This window comes from Emys orbicularis, chromosome 4, assembly GCF_028017835.1.
Source record: "Emys orbicularis isolate rEmyOrb1 chromosome 4, rEmyOrb1.hap1, whole genome shotgun sequence".
NCBI lineage: Eukaryota > Metazoa > Chordata > Testudines > Emydidae > Emys > Emys orbicularis.
In genome coordinates this window covers 69,301,748-69,322,837 of record NC_088686.1, presented here as the reverse complement: position 1 = coordinate 69,322,837, position 21,090 = coordinate 69,301,748, and the positions used below count along the sequence as shown (strand labels likewise).

Genomic DNA, 21,090 nt, shown 5'->3' with positions numbered 1-21,090 from the left:
ATGATCTGTCATAAGGATCACAGAGCACACTTTTGTACAGTTTAAGACTTGCCTCTGCCCTAGAAGAATTTGAAAGGGAACCAGGTTATTCTTGCACATTTCACATCTGAAAATCCCTGCTGGAGGCTGCCACATTCACTAATTTCCCACTCCCTTCCCAGATGAACCATTAAGGTACCAATAGGGGCAGCTAGGTAAGATCTGGGTTGCAGCTAGAATCATTTAGATGCCTAATATGTGGGTGCAGGCCAGCAGTTAGACATCTAAATGACATCAACTGCATCCACAGCTATTTGCATCCACAAACAATGGTGGGCATGAAAAGGCAAGGCAAGCCAAGCTGAGGCCTTGTTAAAAGTAAATCTGTCCTACTGTAATAAGAGAGAGGTTGAAATCAACACATATACCCCCTTTTCCCCTCAACTATCAAGTGTTTCCAAAACTCAGCTATCAACTGGATCCAAATCTGAATGTTGTAGCTCAAATTCCTGTCTCAGATTGTAATTGGGCTTTTGTCTGAGGGAGCTCAATCAATCAGCTGAGCCCGATCAATGGGAAGAATGGGTGTTTTATTAAGATTGGACTCAGAACCTAACCCATTCCCCATGGGGAGAACAGAGCTCCTACTCCTTTCTGTCCTCTTTCTGTGGCAACATGACCTCTGTCTGCTTAACATGCCGTGGAGTCTGCCTTCAGACCACATGACCAGATGGTAGCCTCCAAACTTCCAGCCAATCATCTGTATGGACACTAATTAACAGGGCCACAACCAAATGAGAAAATTAAGAAGGCCAAACACAGTCAGCTAGCACATGGCTGTCCATCTGACCCTTGAGGCCCACCAGCCGTATTTGTGAAAAATTAAATGTTAACTCTTACATTGCCAACTGGCTTTTGGGCTGTCTCAGCTAAGTCCTTCTGGATGAGATAGTTCTTTCCCTAGCTTCATAGTGCCACCCCTGATTTTGTCTGCACTGAGAGCACCACAGGCTGTGATCTCATCAAATATCCCAAGTAGTATTGGCCTGACAGATAGTAATAATAATCGTAGTAGAAGCAGGAGTAATACCTAGATCTTATCTAGCAGTTCCAATAAGTAGATCTCAAAGTGCCAGTATCATTATTCCCATTTTATACATGTGGAAACTGAGGCATAGAGCAGTGAAGAGACTTCCCTAAGGTCACCCAACAAGTCAGCAGCAGCACCAGGAATAGAACCTAGGTCTCCAGAAGCCCAGTGCAATGCACTATCCACTAGGCCACACTACCTCCAAGGAATGCCAGTGTGCTGTAGGAAGTGGCATTGATGATTCAGTAGGTAGCACTCTTGCTTTCATGCCAGAAGTGAGTCAATGCCAAGCATGGTGTAAGGGCACAGTAGTCTTGAAAGTGCCATCTCTTGGATGAGAGGTAGCAAGAGAGGTCCTGACCACATGTACCCACTTGAGCCCCCTGGGGATTTTTTGCATGGGGCTGTATGTTCAACCTGGTGTCCCTAATCAACTCCCAGTCTGAGCAAGTAATTACATTCTGCTGACCTAAATCCCCACCTCAATTTTTTTCTTGGTGTAGTGAGGCGGTGTGGCTCCCCTCCGCCCCGGAGAGGGGCGAGCCCCGGCCAGCACCTCTACACTTCGATATTCTTCTTTACTTCCAGTTCTTCACTTTTGCATAATGTAGCTATGCATTATTAAATAGATGCTGTGGTCTGCCTCAGATGAAGAGGAGCCCCTGTGGGGGTGGGGCTGGATAAGAACAGAAGGGGACAGGGATGGATAGAAGTAAAAGGGGTGAATAAGTTGGAGGGTACATAGTCTCAGAGGAATGGAGGGACAGAAGCCAGGGGATAGGGGCTTGAATAAGGGGAGGAGAGCTGGAGGCAAGGTGCAGTAGGAGCATAGAAGGAGGGTGGGTGGAGAATTGGGGGTGGATAAGAGCAGAAGGGTGAGAGCTGGGCTGTGATGGATAGGAGTACGGGGAAAAGAGACAGGCTGGGGGGCATAAGGGTCTATAACAACTAGATTACATACCCCTTCAAAACCTGAAATTGAACTGAGGAGTCCTAAGTCTCTAAATTGTCTGCTCTCAGCCAATATCTGTGAAGCCTACTGGCAAAGCGTGTTTCTCTGCCATCCTCCACTGATTGGTCTATAGAGAAGATAACAGCCTACTACTGCTACTAGTTACTGCCCTTTACTGTGAATGCAAAGATCCAAACCCTGCTGATGATTCCGGTGGGTGGACAGTATGGCTCCACATGATAGAATTTGTTTTTTCATTTTGTTTGTTTAATAGGAAGTTACATTAAAACCCACATGAAAAGAATATTAAGTCAAGCAAAGTTAAGCAGTCAAAAATTAGGAAATGCCAAAATTAAAGTTGCCTGCACAACCTTAATTTGGCCCCCTTGTGTGTGTGTGATTTGAGAGAGAAATAACATATATGAAAATACAGACTTTATATAAACTTTAATTATTTTTCATTTAAATGGGATTTATCATAAAAAGCTTTAAAGTCTTTCCCCTAGAAGACTGAAATTTCCAAAGAGATAAGCTGCATGACCTGTCACTCATTTTTAAAATAGGAAGGTTGCCAAATTATCGTGTTTACCAGAAAAGTCAGAGACATCTGTCAGAAGATGTTCATATGTAATTTTAATGTTGCTGATGGATGTTGAGAGGCTGGCGTTTTTGCTAGGGTCTTTGCAACCAGCTATTTTTACTGAATTTTGAGCCCTCACTTTTGGTAAGTTGGTGCAAGATATCAGTGAAGGCTTTCTCCCCCAAAGGGGACAGGGAAGAGAGAGGGAGGTTAACTTCCTCAAAAGGGGTCTTGCGCCTCTTTCATTTTGGATATTTTTGGGGGTGACAAACTCACCCCCACAATGCTTGTAGTATGCAACAATAAATATTTTTAAAACTGCTGGCTTAAGCAGCTCTTTTTCAAACTGATGCTGGCCTAAAAATTACCTAACCTCTGATCAAGGTATACTTCACGCCTGATTTGCCCAAAGACCTCAGGGAGAGGTGCTGTAAGGTGGAGTGAGTGAGAATCGCAAACTATAAAAAAGAAGGTTAAAGCCATGGGCCTTTGTCCATCAGCTCAACAGGCCAGCCAAGGGAAGTCTGACACTCCTGGTATACAAAGCAGGCCACCTTTGGGGAAAGGAAGTGAAGACAACAAAAACAGATTATGCCAACTTTTGCCCAGTCTCCCAGCACCAAGCACTGTATCGGCTACATCATCATCTGGTTCCCTGACTGCAGCTCCAGCTCCTATTCCATGTGAGTCCAGAGACCATGAGAGCTAAAGAGTTCAAATCCTGTTATCTTATGTATTTTATTTTTCCTTTTTCTGTTTTTGTCTTATTTTATTAATTGGAGGATGTCCCGGCCTTTTAGCAGCATTTTAGAAGACGAAAGCGTGGATGTGTGTGTGCATATGAGTGCCTAGAATGTTCACACAGAGAAGGAACTGGAAAGAAAGTTTAAACAACCCTGAACTCAGTCTCTTGAAAGCTATTGATTGAATGCATGTTCCATGTTCTGTGTAGAGAACTAAAACACTTTAAAATTGTCAGCTGTAAATTGGCAAATAAGAGTTGTCAAATTTCATCTTTTGCACTGCCTTGGATGAAGTTCTTTAGTTGGAACTTATAACCAGACAACCACCTCCTGAGATGCCTTTTTATGATTTATAAGTTTATCTGTTGTATAAAATAAATATGATGATTTGACTCCCATCCAATATTGCTGTTAACTTGCTGATTTTGTAATTGTATTTCTTAATTCAATTTAGCAGTGTTAATAGAAGTTTCCTTTTAGCGATATGCTTTCTTGATTTTATTTTTGTTTATTAACACTAATAAAATGTATATAACGGATACTGAATCTTCTCTCTTTCAATAGGCAACATGGACCAGAACCATTGAAAATCTGGGTGTATGTCAGCCAGTCATCAGCTCCCTCCTAAATTAACCTTTGGTTCTCACAATTATGACACTGCTTTTAATTACATGAGCAGATACCATTTTTCCACAAGACCCCTGCCTCATTCAGTGCAGAGGATGGACCTGCTGTGGGGATCAATCAAGACTGTGTAGTGACAGAGGCTTTTGTCTATAGGACCTCTGCTTCATCTGTTGCAAAAGTTGGAAAGTGTATAGTGAATCAGGTAGGGGATTGCAGGAAGAGAAAGAGCATCCTCACGGTTAAGGCAATAGACTCCAGTTCTCCAGTCAATCTCTGCCTCTGCCACAGAGATCCTGTGTGGCGCTGGGCAAGTCAGTTAAACCAAACTTTACACAGATGGGCACTCATTGTGTGTTTCTCATTTTCTGAGTGCCTGACTTGAGACCCTGGGTCTGATTTGCAGAAGTGCTGAGTACTCACAGCCGTAACTGAAGCTGTGCTTTGAATATATGAAGCGCTCTATAATGCTAAACACTCTGAAATCAAGTCCTGGGTGTCTCAAAGTGGGCATCCAAAATTAGGGGATATTTTTTTACCTTAATCTCTCTGTGCCTCAGCTCCCCACCTGTAAAATGGAGATACGGGTGTTGTGAACATAAATTCATTAATATGTGTGAAGCACTCGGATACTACAGTGTTGAGTACCATAGAAAAGTCTATGAGGAAATTAGTAAGTCAGTCTTCAGTGCAGGGTTCGGATGATGTGTGGTAAATAAGACCTGGGGTCACATACGGAATGCGGAGGATAAAAAGAAATATCGAATAACTACCCATTCACTGAATGAGACTGGGGTCCTGTGGTAAAAAACAGGCTTTAATTGCATGATCACATACTATCATAAGGCATGTGCACAAGGGGGCTGAATTAAGGTTGCATGGGCAATTTAAGATTGCTTTTAAAAATTATGTACATTTTACATGCTACTTAAATATGGCCTTCCGGTTCCTGTTGAGTGGCCAATACAGTGTGCCAGAGTGCAGGTACCCCTGCCCTATAGCACTATTTCAGCTCCCACCTCTTTACCACAGATACATAAGTTATAGGTGAGCAATACAGACAATACCTACTTGCGATTAACCTGCTGTATTGGATCTCACTACCATCCTGATTGCATGCTTTGGAAAGCTTAAGAACAGCAAAGGACTTTTGCAACATCACAAGGAGGATTAAAGCCAGAGATCAGAGATTTGGTTATGGCTGTGCTGGCCCCAGTTCCCACATGAGCATTGCCATGGGTCTTGAAGCAGTAAAGATAAGTAGAAAATAGCTATGCCAACCTCTGCTAGAGCGGTGGAGAAGTGATTGCAGTTCTTGTGCATAAGATGGTATGCATTGCCCTTGTACTCCTTGCCCAGCTCCTCCATAATCTTATCCACATCCTCTTCTGTGAAGTCAGTGGTGCCCAAGGCAACGGACTCTCTAGTTTAAAAACAAAACAGGAAACATGGGAAGACACACAGTGAAAAAGGCTGAACGAACACAGGCTAAAGAGAGAGAAAACAAGACACTGGCAAGTCATTTAGGCTTTAAATTTGGCAGGATTGGTTTACATGTACATAGTGCTGGTGAAAAGTTCCTAAATGGCCAACACTGCAGGCTAATGTCCTTTATTTATCCACAAAAACAGGTACAGCCCAAGCAGCGGCACTGAGACCTTCCCTACACACTGCCCTGCAAAAGTACCTTAACTCTGAGCTGCAGAGACCACTTCTCTACCCATTCAGTCCGGGGTCCATCAGCTGAGACTGCCAAGAAGTGTGCCAGTTATGGTGGTGGTTTCTGTGATGTGGACTTCTGACAGTAGGAACTGGATTTAAAATTCTCCGCCCCCACCAAGCTCATTTGACATAGGCCATGGATCTCTGAGGGTAAAATCCTCCAGTCAGTCAATTTCTTCTGAGCCAAATTTGAATCAGTGATCTAGGGAAGACAGGCTCCATCTTCCATTAACTGAGCCACAGTCCCAAAATCTGATCACCTTGAATATTTTATAACGGGGCATCTAAAATCCTCCCACTTCTGCTCTAGAAAGTAATGTATTCCCACTCTGTCAATAGGAGAGAAAACTTCCAATAGTTCCTGGTTTTGTGGAAAGCATAAAAAGCAACGTGTGATGTTCCTGTGCTCCTTCTACTGGCTCTGCAGCAGCTACCAAGGTACTTGTCTCAGAATTTTGCTGAATGGCAAAACTGGAGCACAAAAAGAAAACAACCAAATTACAAAAAAGAACTGTGTTCACGTCAAACTGCACTTGAAAACAGAGGAGGAAAACACTCTGAGCACTCTTTCAGATATACTGCCCCACATCCTTGTGCACAACCTTCACCCACACCAAGAGTCCTGTTGGACTGCTTTTGAATCAGGAGCAGGTGGGGGGACATGGTGGGGGTGGGAGCAGGTAATGGGAAGATGAGACTCAAAATGGCAAGGCAGGACTGATTTGTTGACCCTAAATAGGCTCACTGATAACTGCAAGATGAAGGGTGTGTGGAGAAGGGCCCTTACTTGAACTTAAAGGTCTCGCCAAGCTCTACCGCACTGCCAGGTGTGATCTCGAAAATCCCACTGAAAGGATAAGGATGCCCTCCATAGGCAAATTCTGACAAGGAAAGAAAGAGACTGTGAGTAATCAAATGAAGGCTGTATCAGGGAAAGTCCACAGCAGCTGTCTGCATGGCTTAATGTCAGCCATGGTGTTAGGGCCGTTGCCAGAGTCAGTTTCAGTCAGGCACTAAAATCCATCCTCCTAGTCCAGTTACATATCAGCCCCAGGATACCCTCACAACCCCAATTCCCAATCATGCTCCATCTCTGCTAATGCTATTAGTTGGCCATAGTCCTAGACAATCCCTGTGTGGGGCTCTCTGAGCCTGCCTGAATGGATTTGATCAGCAAGCCAAGGGGGCAGCAAAGCTTATTACTAAGGTGAAGAAATCCTAAAGTCATTTAGGAAGGTGATGGGACTGACGCCCAGTTAAGAGAAAACTTCCATTCTTCAGTAAAGCAGAGGGTTACCAAACACTGCCCAGCAGAAGGACACACAGGCAGTTTACCAGGAGTCAAAAGTCTGCACCTGATTTTTAGAAATCTGAGCTAATTGCAGCTGCACTCATCTTTATGCTGGTCAGACATATGGAAACTACAGGACCCATCATGTCATGCTCCATCTCGAGTCAACTGTAAAAGCTGCTTGGTTCAAGGTGGACCATTGCATACTGGAACATGTAATTTGTCATGTGGCAATGATAAAAGAAAAAAAAAATCACAGAAAGACAGACACTCTCTTCTAACACTGAACAAGGAGCTTTATTCATATAAGGAAAAACAAAATTACCCCTAAAGCTATTCTGTCTCTCTCTCTCCCTCTCTCTCCGCTTCACTGCAGAGCTCCAGTCTAGAACCTTCCTTCCACCCAGCCAAAGGTGCTGCCTCTTTCTTCTGTACTGAGTACTTTCATCAGTTTCAGTCATGTAGGATCTCAGGCTGCAGCTACGTCCAGTGACAACAGCTGGTGTTGTCCAACATTCTTCCTCATGTGGTTTTATCAGGATTGAGTCTCCTGGTTTAAGGCTGGATAAGCTTTGGGCTGCATTCTAACAGTTAGAGAAGAAAGCCTCTTAGATTTGGCACCTCTCAGCCACCGCAAAGGATTTCCGTGGTACATATTCTACAATAGGTTTAATTCTCAAACAATGCATGAGAAAACTCTAGCATGTAAGGGGCACCTTTCCTAGATCTTTGCTGTTTATTAAAGGTCTCAGTGGTTTGTGGTCTGTCTCGAGCATGAAACTGCCAAGACCCTATATGTACCATTTGATCTTCTCACATGCCCATATGCTTGCCAAATGTTCTCTCTCTACTTTGGCTTTAGGATCTGAAAGCCATCTGGAACAATATGCTAAAGGCTCCTATTAGCACCCCTCAGTAGCAGCTGAAATCTGTGGAGTCTGTAAACTTGGAAACATCATAACATATCAGTACCTGGGATGTGGTCAATAGATTCTTTAGATCCTCAAAAGCTTGTTCTTATGCTTGGTTCCAGATTCACTTAGAGACGGTTGTTTTAAGGAGTTCATAAAGAGCTTGGCCTTTTGAGGGTGGGTTAGATCTGAATTTTCTCCAGTTTGTTTTCCAAAATTTTATCAGACCAAGAAACCACATCACTTTTGGTATATTTTAGGCGGTAACATTTCAATTATAGCTTTAGCTTTTTCTGGATCTGCCCTCCCCCCTCTTCTAGCAATTGGAACTGTTCCTGGGTTTGTTGTAACATTGCCATCAGAACTTGTTGCAATACTGTATTATGCTATGTTCTTTCTCTGATTTCCTAGGAGTTATAGCATCATCCAGAAAAGCTTCCACTCTCTCCAGGCCTTGCAGTATCCCACTCCTTTTCCATGGGAAGATTTCTGGGTGCTTGTGACCCTGACTGGGAGGCAGCAAAGAGCAATTCCTTCTGAATAGCTTTGCAGAAAAGTTGGAACTGTTGGGGTGGAGAAGAACTTGTCTGAAACCTAGTGAAGAAAGCATTGTTGCACCCATTAACTTGGAGATAGTATCTTCTGGGGTGAGACGAATATCCCTTTCCCTCCTTACTGTTTAATTGAGCCTCTTTAGATCTGTGCTAATAGTTTTCCCCCTTGCAACATGACACTACTGGGGCACATCACTCGGTGGTTCATTACTGCTCTTTATTTTGCCATTCCTCTCCAGTTCTTCATTCATTTTCAGGAGCAGTGGGATGGGCGCTCTCCAGGTGGTACTGCACACATAGGGTACATCCTCTCTTCTAGTAGGATCTGGAATGGTTCTGTTTTAAGCAGGCTCTGTCTGTTGAACACCATGCCAATGTCCAGTTTTATGAGGGCCATCTTAATGATTGTGGTTTGGTCTAGTTTACTTGCGGTAGTCTCATTAACACCAGATGCTCCTTGCCTCTGTAGGTAAGTTTGAATTGACTGAGGCAATGGATCTGTTCCCCTGGGCTATTGAACACTGTCCTGGGCTACTCCAAGTTAGGACTAAGGCTTATCTTCTTAAGTCTCTTTACAAGATAGTCACCTCTACCCCTGAAATCAATTTTAAATTTAACAAATGTTGCAAATCTTGAGATTTGGATCTAATCTATTCACAAACGCTGCCTTTGGACACAGATCCTAAGAAACATGAATTATTCACTCTGGCTTGTACTCCTTCATTCCTTTGCTTTGATAGCTGCTCTGCTAATATCCCTGTTTCTTGCTCTACCTCTATGTACCTCCACCGATGGCTCCTAGGCACTACAATAATAATAATAAAAATAATAATAATAATAATCTGTCCTGTGCTCTCCCCGGCCACAACTGCCACAGTTCTGTCCAGGAACTCAGCATTCTTAAGAGCCATTGTTATGAGGCTTCTTTCCCCCTCTCCTCCATGGGAATTTTTTCATTGCTACTTCTTGCACATTGCTCTGACTGCTACCTTGCTGGGTGACTTGCATTTTCACTAGTTCAGATGGCATATCTGTTGTACCACCTTGTTCCAGAGGACCTCAGACCTGATTCTTTTGAAAGCTCCTTGTTTAAAATCCCAACCACTATATGTTCTCTTACGTGCTCTCCCTGACAGATACCAAAGTCACGATGCTCTGCTTGTTCATAAAAGACCTTTAGAAATGCCATAAAAGCATAGCCGTTCATATAATACTTTCCTTTTTGGAATTAAATACTCACCACCCTTTTAAAAGGCAACATAATAGTTATTCTTATTGATTCCTCAGTGAAGGCAAGTGATTTCTAAACATTTTTAGCTTCACTCCCCACTGCATAAATTAATGAGCTGACTTGTATTTTACCACAAACTGTGTGGTAAGCTTCAATATCTAGTAAAGTGCTCCTTCCCCTTAGGCCATTCCAGGGGCTTATGAAACTGAAAGTCTTGGGCAGGGTTGAATTTTGACATTTTATTTTTCTCGCTGATGCAAAATGACTGAATTTCTGAGACCATGTCATTGGACAGCGAGAAAGCCACTTTTCTGGGATGCTTTCTTCTAACACTGAACTAGGAAATGTATTAAAATAAGGGAAACTGTATTATCCTTAAAGCTACTCTCTTTCTGTCTCTCGCCTTGCTTCACTTTGCCTATAATGTTTCCCAGCCCCTTCTTACCTAACATCCTGCTACAGCTTTGAAGAAACAGTACTCTAGCTTTGCAGACAGCACATCTATATTGAAAAGGAGATTATTTGCATGAGCTGCATACCATAGATAGATAGATTATTTGCATGAGCTGCATACCATACTTTGGACACCCCGGTCTAAAAATAATTGGCTGAATTTCTACTCCTCAGAGCCCCCTCGCCCCAAAAGGCACAAACCAGGGCACCCCTTTCTTATAAAAGATCATAAGATCAGTAGGATTGTCCCCCCAGACTCAGATGTAACTAAAAAGAAAGCTTCATACCTCTGCCGTAGATCTCGATGCCGGAGTGGAAGACCCCAATCCCCAAGGTAGAGGTGTATTCATTTATCCAGTACTACAGTAAGAAGAAAGGTAGATTTGGAAGCATTAGTGGAGCATAAACTGAACATAGGACCTTGGTCTATTATATATCCTGGTGTCCTTTCCTCAAGGCTATTTCTCTGGAGTCTGGCAAGGACCAAACAAACAAACTCTTCACTGATAGAATACCAACCACTTTGGATGTGGGAGCTGTGCTTGCCCAACTGACGGGGTGATGTCCAAACAAACTGTTCATCTGGACTTCACAGTGTGGGACTTTCCCCTGGGTTTAGATGTAAATATACCCTCTGTACTATGAGCCCACCAAGAACCAGCTGCTGCAGTAGGGGACGTGGGGTGGAGGGAGGCATATTTATCTGTCTCTGCATTTTAACAACATTAGTTAACGCAGAGTTAAGTTTGTTAACAACAATTTTTATACCATCCATGCATCTGAGGATTTCAAAGCACTTTACAAACACCAATTTATTTAAGCTCACAACACCCATGTGAGTTAGGTAAATACTCTCCCCATTTCAGATTTTTTGTATTAAGGCATTTTGTGTGTGTTTACTTAGGTAGCAAGCTTTTTGGAGCAGGAAGCATCTCTTCTCACATGTCTATAAAGTACCATTCCCCACTATCTGTACTACATAGGTAATAATTTTGCAGAACAGATGTGGAAACAAAAACACAGTGAGGTTAAGGTCAACATTTTACATAGTGCCAGCTCATATGAAATGCATCCATTTTCAGAAGGGCTGAGCATTTGCATCTCCAAAACCAGCCCAATGGGGTCTCATATTGATTCACAAAATCAGTAGCCAACCTCAGAAAATTCAATGAAAATGAGATCATTGCTTCCAAGTCCAGGACATCTGCATTCCGCCAAGGGCAGAGGAATTCTACAGTCCAGCACATATTTACTCTCTCCTCCTCCTCCAGATACTTCCTAGTGATTCAGAACATCATGGTCAGAGTTTCTTTAAGCCCTGCTAGGACGGTTAGCCTCAATCATTTGTCACTCTCCCTGAATAATCCTGTAATTAACTGGTTAGTATATGTGTACCACTGCCCCCAACTGTGTCAAAGACCCTATAATGCTAACACCTACAGGAGATTCTCTCTCAGCTCACATAGTAGAGAGTCTGTGCTTTTGAAGCCAGAATATTTAAGTTGTATCCCTTCTATCTCTGTGGGGTCTGCATGGCCATGATGTGCAGCAGAGTAGGCGCTTCACAGTTGGCAGGTAACCACAAATTTGTTCCACTTAATCCACATTCTGAGTTCTACTTGTTTACGGATTATTGATGATGATTGAATACTGACTGTATTAGCTCTGTGAGATATCTGGAGACGTATTTGACTACAACTCTATATAAAGTGTTGCATTGTTATACTTGGTGCAGTCCCAAAGGTGACTAGGAGGAGGTTCAACCCAAATACCATAAACCCCTAATTCCAAAATGCCTCACTAGCAGTTTCTCAGACATTACAAGCCTGTTCCCCCTGCGAGGAAGCCCTTAGTGCTTCTTCTTCTTTACAGATCTTTGCTTTAAAACATATGCTCCCATTTCAGGAGAGCAGCTGGCAAACTACATGAGCCTCTGTAGTCCCTCAGCCCATCTGTCACCTCTCCCATTACTAAATCTCCATTTGTCTCCTCATTAGGCAGGCTTTTTAACTGAACTTTGTGAAGTGCAGTGTTTATAGAAGTGATGGCCTAAGAACATGGGTTTGGAGCTAGGTGAAGGTTGGGAACCTCTGTTTGTGCCCCTTGTTCTCAATTAACAGCAAACCCTCCCTTTGAGCAACAGACCCCCTGTTTCAGGGAAGGAAGGGAGGATCCCCCAGTCGTCGTCCCATTCCATAATTTCTACTCCACCAATTTCTGTTTCTGTCTGTGACACCAAGCAGCCCTGTATTCACACCCTACACACTATTTAATAATCTTTGTTCAAAATATGCCTTGTGAGGTATCATTTGAAAACTAACAGCTTACTGATCATTAATATTCGTGTGCAACGTATGTACGCAATGGGTATTAAGAGTTACTTTAGTTATAATTCCAGCATATATTTGTATGTGTGAACCAGGGAGTTGTTAAACCAGTCTATCTTAAACAAAGGAATGTGTGTTTACCTCAATTTACATATAAACAGTAAACAAACTCATCAAGCTAATAAGGGATGGAGGCAAACCTCACACTAACAAGGGATGGAGGCAAACCTCACACTAACAAGTGGGAGAGAAGACAGCATGGCGTCTACATCCAGCAGGAGAGAGAAGGTTGGTCTGGGTTTTACTTTTCAGAAGAATTCATTTCAAAGGTTTACTGGGCTATAAAGATGGGGAGAAGCAGGTTAACCTCAAATGATAATCAACTGATTGTATACAATATTACTGTATTATAAAAGTGTACAGAGTGAGGTCTTTTCGGATGACACACTGGTGATTAATATAATTGTGAAATGTATGTATTAACACAATGTAAGGAATTATGGATGCTCACTGATATTAGGCTGTACTGTCTGCCCAGACAGTGGGGAATGGCACAGTTATCTACCTGTCTCCTATATACATTAAGCATGGTGGAATCAGAAACAATGGAAGACCCATTTACATAGAAATCATATAGGAAGCCCACAGGAAGAACAGAACAGCATGAGGTCATCCTGCCTCTTGAAGCAAGATCATTGAACTTGGGAGATATAAGCAAGGACAGAAGCTCTCTTTGGCATCCATCACTAGACAGACAGAAGGGGCCAGAGCTCTTGGAGGCTGAGAAAGATGGGTCCTTAAACTAAGAGGGGGCAGATAGAAGTCTCTGGAACCGAATATAGGTGAGAAACCTGCTTAGGCAAAAATCTTTTCACCTAAGATGACAAAGGCACCAGCATATGGGCCTCTGGAAGAGATCCTGACGAAGGAATGGATGATTCACCATCTTGCTTGAAGACTGTGGGTGAGAAATGCCATCTTAAATAAAGCCTTGAATCAAATCTTTAGGCTTTTAGATGCGTGTTTTCATTTTTATTTGGTTGTAACCCTTTATAACATTATCTCTTATACTTAACTCACTGAAAAACCTATCTGCTTTTGTTAATAAACTTGTTTTACTATTAAACCAATATTGTTGTGTTCATACTAAAATGAACATCAGCTCCAGTTAATGTGGCAAACTGGTGTGTTTTCACTCCTTAAAGGAGCACACAAATCATATTTCTCTGAACTGTCGAGGGCTGGACATTGCAGAGCACATGGTTTTGGGAAAATTCAGGACTGGGAGTGTGTTGGGGTCACCCTGCAAGTAGTGACCAAGGCTGGTGGAAGCAAGAGTGGGGCTGTAGACTGGCTGCTGAGGTCAGAACTGCTGAACCAGGGCTGTCTAGCACAGAGACACACAGGGTGTGACCTGCTTGCTAGTAGGATAGTTGTGAGTGGCTCCGGTGAGGAGCTACAGCAAAGCATTGTGAAGCACACAAGATTGCAGGACACAACCCCTCACTGGTCTGGATTGCACCCTAGAAAGTGACGCTATCCTCATTCTCTAATTGCTGTTCATCTCTCTGCCAATTTCAGTTTCTTTATCCCCTATTTCCCCCCGTTTCCTTCCTCTATTCTCACTGGCTGGCTGCTCACATGCTCACTTCTTTCTGCTAAGCTTCGGAGAAGCCCTGGAACTAAGCCTGAATTCTGAACCTTCTGAGGGCCACTCACCACACAGTCCAAGAGCATGTGCTAACTGTGTTGCCTCCACACTTCAGACTAAGTAGGGGACTGGTCCTGCTTTGAGCAGGGGGTTGGACTAGATGACCTCCTGAGGTCCCTTCCAACCCTGATCACTGCTCTACAGCCAAAATGCTTCTGAAATAAATGTAGTCAAACTTTACTAATTCTGGGTCACTGAGAACGAAAATGATGCTTAAAATTGTTGATTGGCTCTAGTTTTCAAGATATGCTATTGGGTCAGTATATACAACCCTTGACTTGGGAATGGTGGAGGATCAGTGAGTTATAAAGGGAAGGGATCTCAATTTAAACCAGAAATGACTAAAATACATCTTTGACTGGATCTATGAATAAATCTATGACTGGGTTTGGACAGGACTTGCTTTTTAGGCAAAACAATGAATGATGCAATCTGAAGCTGGTATTGCATCATACATGATATGAATTGCATCATGTTATTCCTAGAAGTCATGGATGATGCAATCATAACGAAGCTTACATCACTCTGCTGAACAAATTGCCCTATATCAGCTCTAGAAATCATACAGTGTCGTGCTCTCTTATTTGTCAGTGTTTGATTTTGCAAAGGGACACATTTCTGTTTAGCCAAAGTGAGCAGAGATGCCTCGTACTTGTGTGAAGAGTGCAGATAACTTCTGCTATGTTTGTGGTGAAGTGACTTTTGCATCACAAAAGCGCAGTATAACCACTATGGTTAAGAAAGCCTATCACCTTTATTTTGGCTGCAAAATTGGAGATCAGGACAAGAGGTGGGCCCCACACATATGCTGCAACACTTGTGCAACAAATCTTCGCCAGTGGTTGAACAGGAAAAGGAAATCTATGCCTTTTGCAGTGCCAATGATTTGGAGAGAGCCAACAGATCATACCAGCAATTGTTACTTCTGCATGGTGCCTCCAGTTGGGAAAGGTGTGTCAAAGAAGAAAAAGTGGACTGTGCATTATCCAAACATTCCATCAGCTATACGCCCAGTACCCCACAGAGAAGGACTGCCGGTTCCTGATGCACCAGAATCATTCTCACTTGAGTCAGACGAGGAAGAGGAAGAGGATGAAACTTCTGGTCCTGAACCATCAATGTCACAGGACCCACATTTTCTCCCATCCTCCTCCTCTGAACCACACCTCCTAACACAAGGTGAACTGAATGACCTCGTCAGGGATTTGGAACTACCCAAGAGTAAGGCAGAGCTGTTCGGCTCCAGACTACAGCAGTGGAATCTCCTGGCAGGTGATGTTAGGGTTTCCATGTTCCGTGACCGTCAAAAGGATCTTGTCCCATTCTTCTTCATGGAAGGTGATCTTGTAGCCTGCAACAACATCGATGGTGTGATGGCAGCCCTCAACATCGTTCACGATCCAGATGAGTGGAGACTGTTCATTGATTCATCCAAGACGAGTCTTAAAGCTGTTTTACTGCATAATAGCAATGTTTTGCTATCAATTTCAGTTGGTCATGCAGTCCATAGGAAGGAAACCTATGACAACATGAAACAACTTTTGAGGTGCATAAACTATGACCAACCTCAGTGGCAGCTTTGTGGCGATTTGAAGGTTGTTGCTCTCTTGCTTGGTCTGCAGACTGGATACACAAAGTACTGCTGTTTTCTCTGCGAATGGGATAGTCGTGCAAGAGATTCCCACTACATCAAGAAAGACTGGCCACTCCGACAGTCATTGGAGCCTGGGAGGAAAAGTGTTCAGCATCCACCACTTGTTGAATCAAGGAAGATTTTGTTACCACCCTTACACATCAAGCTGGGTCTGATGAAGAACTTTGTCAAGGCCATTGACAAAACACAAGCAGCTTTCAAGTACCTCCGTGGAAAATTTCCAAGGTTAAGTGAAGCTAAGATAAAGGAGGTGTCTTTGTTGGTCCTCAGATTCGTGAACTTCTTCGAGATGATGCATTTGACCATGCACTGCGTGGCAAGGAAAAGACAGCATGGAAAGCCTTCCAGTTAGTGGCAATAAATTTTCCCGGAAACAACAAGGCAGACAACTAGAGGTTGTTGGTGGAAAACCTCCTCAAGGCATACAAAAGCCTTGATTGCAACGTGTCACTAAAGATACATTTTTTGCACTCTCATCTAGATTTTTTTCCACCGAACTGCAGAGCAGTGAGCAACGAGCACGGCGAGCAATTTCACCAGGACATTGCAACAATGGAGAAACGCTATCAGGGCAAATGGAGCCCATCAATGCTTGCAGACTATTGCTGGACAGTGACAAGAGATCAGGGCCGGCTCTGGCTTTTTTGCCGCCCCAGGCAAAAAAGCCTCCGGCCGCCCCCCCTCCCCCCGCGGGGGGGGGGGGGGGGACGGAGCCCGGGGGGGGGCGGCGCCGCTCACCCGCCGGGGGTGAGGGTGGCGAGCCCCGGCGGGGGCTCCGCTCTCCCCCCGGCGGCCGGGGGGAGGGCGCCGGAGGAGAGGGCGGCCGGAGCCCTGGGAGGAGGGCGGCGAGCCCCGGCGGGGGCTCGGCTCTCCCCCCGGCGGCCAGAGCGACGGGGGCAGGACGGCGAGCCCCGGCGGGGGCTCGGCTCTCCCCCCGGCGGCCAGAGCGCCGGGGGCAGGGCGGCGAGAGGGCGGCGAGCCCCGGCGGGGGCTCGGCTCTCCCCCCGGCGGCCAGAGCGACGGGGGCAGGGCGGCGAGAGGACGGCGAGCCCCAGCTGGGGCTCGGCTCTCCCCCCGGCGGCCAGAGCGCAGGGCGGCGAGCCCCAGGAGGGGCTCGCCGCTCTCCCCCCGGCAGCCGGGGGGAGGGCGCGGGGGGGGAGGGCGGCCAGAGCGCCGGGGGGAGGGCGGCGAGCCCGGCTGTGGCCCCCCTCTCCCCGGCGGCCCGAGCGCCGCGCCGCCCCCCTCCAGGTGCCGCCCCAAGCACCAGCTTGGTTGCCTGGTGCCTGGAGCCGGCCCTGCAAGAGATGCTCCATTTAATGAATATAAGAGACAAGCCAAGAAGCGCCGAGTAGACACTGAATAGGACTAAACTATCTACAGAATAGTTTTTTGCCTTTTGTTTCATAATAAATTTTATTTATATAACCCTTTTGCTGATTTTTAAAGTGTTACATAAACAGGACAGGTGAAATATTATCATGTAAAGCAACCATAAACACATGAAAAGACCTAGGTTTACAATTTATGATTAAAACTCTACTATCTACACAATATACATAGACATAAAATGTAAAAACTTAAATATCTTAGAAACAGTAGCCAATCAGTTGTTTTAATTGTCATATTTGAATTCAGCACATCAAAATACATAATAAATAGCACATTTTATTTCTGAAGCAGACGACTTCTCAAAAATTGTAGACCAGTGTATTCTATGATTCTATAAGTAGCAACAATGTCTCACCGCATTTGCAGGCTCTGCCAGCCCCAGTGGTTGGAGGAATAAGGAACCTGGAAGTAGGGGGAAGTTTTTAAATTAGAAATTAACTCAAACCTCAAAATTCAGATAAAGATTTTGAAAATCCCAAAGTACAGCAACTTGGCCCTGGTGCTTTGCTTCTGCCTATTATAATAGTAGGAGTCATTTGAAGAGGCTGAATCTGGGTCAAGCTTTAGATTTCAAACACCCTCAATCCTGAACATTTATTGGAATGCGGATTGGGTTTGGGCCCATGTCTATTTCAGACACAAAAAATGTCCCCATGATTTTCATCAGAGGCACCAAAAAGCAAAGCACCTTTGCAGCAAGGGTACCATTGTCCTCACCTCATCCCAGTCTCCAGAGAGCTGCAGAAGCTGCCTCAGGACTATGCACGGCTGAACGTGCAGCAAACACCTGCCAGCACTTTGGCACAGTCCTCAGGAAATCTCTGGACATGGCTGCTCTGTCTAAACTGAGCACATCAGTCAGATTCTTTTCCAGCTCAGCAAATTAGTCAGATCTGAACTCTGGTTTGTTCAAGCACTTGAAACTTGCCTGATTCTGTCTGCATTTCTGAGTGTAACAGCTATCAATTGAGTCAGCAAATACTGATCCCTGTCAAACAACAGGGTTATTGGTCTTTGTAACTGAAGCAGAGGCCCAGTAGTGCCAACTGGAAAAGTGTTCCCTGTTCTTTACTAGTAACTCCTACCTCAGACCAGACAAACTCACTACACCTAATACACCACTTTCATGGTATTTATCCATAAGAGGTAGCCTATGAGGGCTCTACTGAAAGCTTACAACTTAGTGATACTCATAGTCATTGGGAGATGCATGCACAGGTAATATTTAAGGAATAATGTGACTATATTGAAAATTATTTCCTTATGGTCTTGGAGTAACAGTGAGTCATCAGGGAATCATATATCTCAGTGATGGGCCATTCAGGTGGGAGGCAGTTGTCACCCCTGCCTGGTAATTCAATTACATAATGTATTACTCAGTTATCCACCATTACAACAACCAGAGCTTAATTTGTAATGAAAGAGGTGCTGGGGCTCAGGCAATTTTTTTACATTCATAACTGATGCAGCAAGCCTAGAGGTGCCAGGGCTATGAACTGCCAAGCCCAGAGGTGCCGGGGCTATGAACTGCCAAGCCTAGAAGTGTCGGGCCAGCTCAGTCCTGGCAAGCCTTGGCACAAATTAAGCACTGATAACAACCCAGAAAAGTCAATGGAGAACCATCAAAGATAAACTAAACCTCAAAACCACTTGGGAATGAAAAGGAAAAATATGACAGCCTTGCCTGGGAATAAAGACAAAAGACTGATTTAGCATATAACAGAGTGGAGAAAGACTTTCTGGATCCATTCACTGAATGTGCAGGAGTTGCTTCATGAAAGACTGGGTCCTAGCTCCTTGGGGCCAGTAAACGCTGCAAAAGGCTGAACTTTGGGGTGAGAATGTACTTCATTAGCCAGGAAAGGTAACTTAGTAAGCATAGGCCCTAGTTTGTGTTTTATGATTTGTTTTGTATGTAACCACTTGTTTCCATCACTCACACTTGTTTCTATTTGAATCTCTGTTCTTTCTTAAAATAAATTTCCTTTTGTTTTATAATTGAACTCAAGTGCTTGGTGTAAAGCAGGAGTGCTGGTCTAAGGTAAAACTGGGGCACACTGTTCCTTTGGGCATGGAGGATCTGGGATTTCTGTGGATATCCAGTGATCAGAGGCTGGATACCACAAGTGTCTGGACACTGTGAAGGGATTTAGAGGCTGGGGTACCTCTATTGTCACCAGCAGGGTTGGTATAGCCCAGAGAAGAGTGCTTGAGTGGCTGACAGGCTGGTTGTTTAGGGAACTGATACCGGAAGAAGGTGGCATCAAGGTGACTAACAGCCCTGAGTGTCCAGAGAAGCATCACAGTAACCTCATCCCAGGTCAAGGAATAATGTTCATTGGTCTCTGACTAGCACATTGCTGTCTCATACTTTTATTACATGGTGTCTGCAAAATTGGGCAGTAAATCCCAAGCGAATGGATTTAGGCAGTTCTGTCTCAGTCTCATCTGGAACTAAGACACACAGAAAAACCTGAAAATGAACAACTGAGGCAGTGGAGAAAGCTAACCAAACTGTAAATGTAGGATCTGGATCCAGATTCAGATTCCAAACACTGTCCAAATTCAGGGATTTTTTTGGTTCCAGAGGCTGGGTTTGAGACCAGCTCTAGCCAAAAACCTTGTAGTGTGGTTTGGTTTGGTAAGGTAAATTTGGGGAGAAAGTTCAAACTGGTTCTTATTCTGATCCTATCCTTGTGCCCATCTCTAGTCTGCAGATACAGAAGTGAAGTGGAAATCTGAATAGGACATGATTTGAACCACGTTAGGCATCACAGAAAAGTACAAGACTGAGAAACACCAACATTTTGATCACTGCAGACAAGACTGGTCTGGAGAAGTAGAGGAGAAGGCGAGTACAGATTACCTCATTTTGCAAGGTGTCGGGAAATGCGAGCACCCATGGGCTCCTATCGAAGATAAAGGTCCCAAGAGTAGTTGCCCATTAACACCATTGCTCACATCTGCCAGCAATTCAGTTTTCCATCACTGATTTTAACCCTATTTTTTTACCTCAGACCACTATTCCCATCTGGCATCGAATGTTCAACAATGAGTCACAGAAATACTTCCTCCCCTCCTATGCTGGATGGTCTGGCTAGCTAACCCTTTAGGGCAGGGATCAGCAACCTTCAGCACGCGGCCCATCAGAGTAATACGCTGGCGGGCCACGAGACATTTTGTTTACGTTGACCGTCCGCAGGCACGGCCCCCCGCAGCTCCCAGTGGCCGCAGTTCGCCATTCCCGGCCAATGGGAGCTGCGAGAAGCGGCAGCCAGCACGTCTCCGTGGCCCGCGGCTTCCCACAGTTCCCATTGGCCGGGAACAGCGAACTGCGATGACTGGGAATCAGGGCCAGCTCTAGGATTTTTGCCGCCCCAAGCAGAAACAATTTTGGCCGCCCCCTCCCCCCCCGTTTTTTTCTTACCCCACCCCCGGCCCCGCCTCAGCTCCGCCCCTTCCCCAAATCCCCAGCCCTGCCTCCTCCCCCCAGGCTCTCAAACCTGGGAGGGAGGGTGAGCAGCGGCGCGCGAATCAGCTGTTTCGCGCGCCGCGGCCGCTCGGGATCTCCCCCTCCCTCCCAGGTTTGAGAGCCTGGGAGGGAGGGCGAGCAGCGGCACGCGAATCAGCTGTTTCGCGCGCTGTGGCGCGCGAGCGGCAGCAGCAGAGGTGAGCTAGGGCGGCCGGGGCACATTTTTAGGGGCGGCATTCTGGCACCGGCCATGCCGCCCCTAAAAATGTGCCGCCCCAAGCACCAGCTTGTTTTGCTGGTGCCTAGAGCCGGCCCTGCTGGGAACTGTGGGGGGCCGTGCCTGCGGATGGTCAACGTAAACAAAATGTCTCGCGGTCCGCCAGTGGATTATCCTGATGGGCCACGTG

The 21,090-nt window shown here is 45.0% G+C and overlaps 1 protein-coding gene across 1 annotated transcript in view; it reads right to left on the bottom strand.

Annotated features, from left to right (window-relative positions):
- The window catches only part of LOC135877757 (deubiquitinase DESI2-like), a 103,106-nt gene that overhangs the window by 31,305 nt on the left and 50,711 nt on the right, over positions 1 to 21,090 (bottom strand). Inside the window, 3 exon segments of the mRNA XM_065403308.1 lie at positions 5,250 to 5,391; positions 6,478 to 6,571; positions 10,418 to 10,490. Coding sequence (XP_065259380.1) covers positions 5,250 to 5,391; positions 6,478 to 6,571; positions 10,418 to 10,490 — 309 coding nt within the window.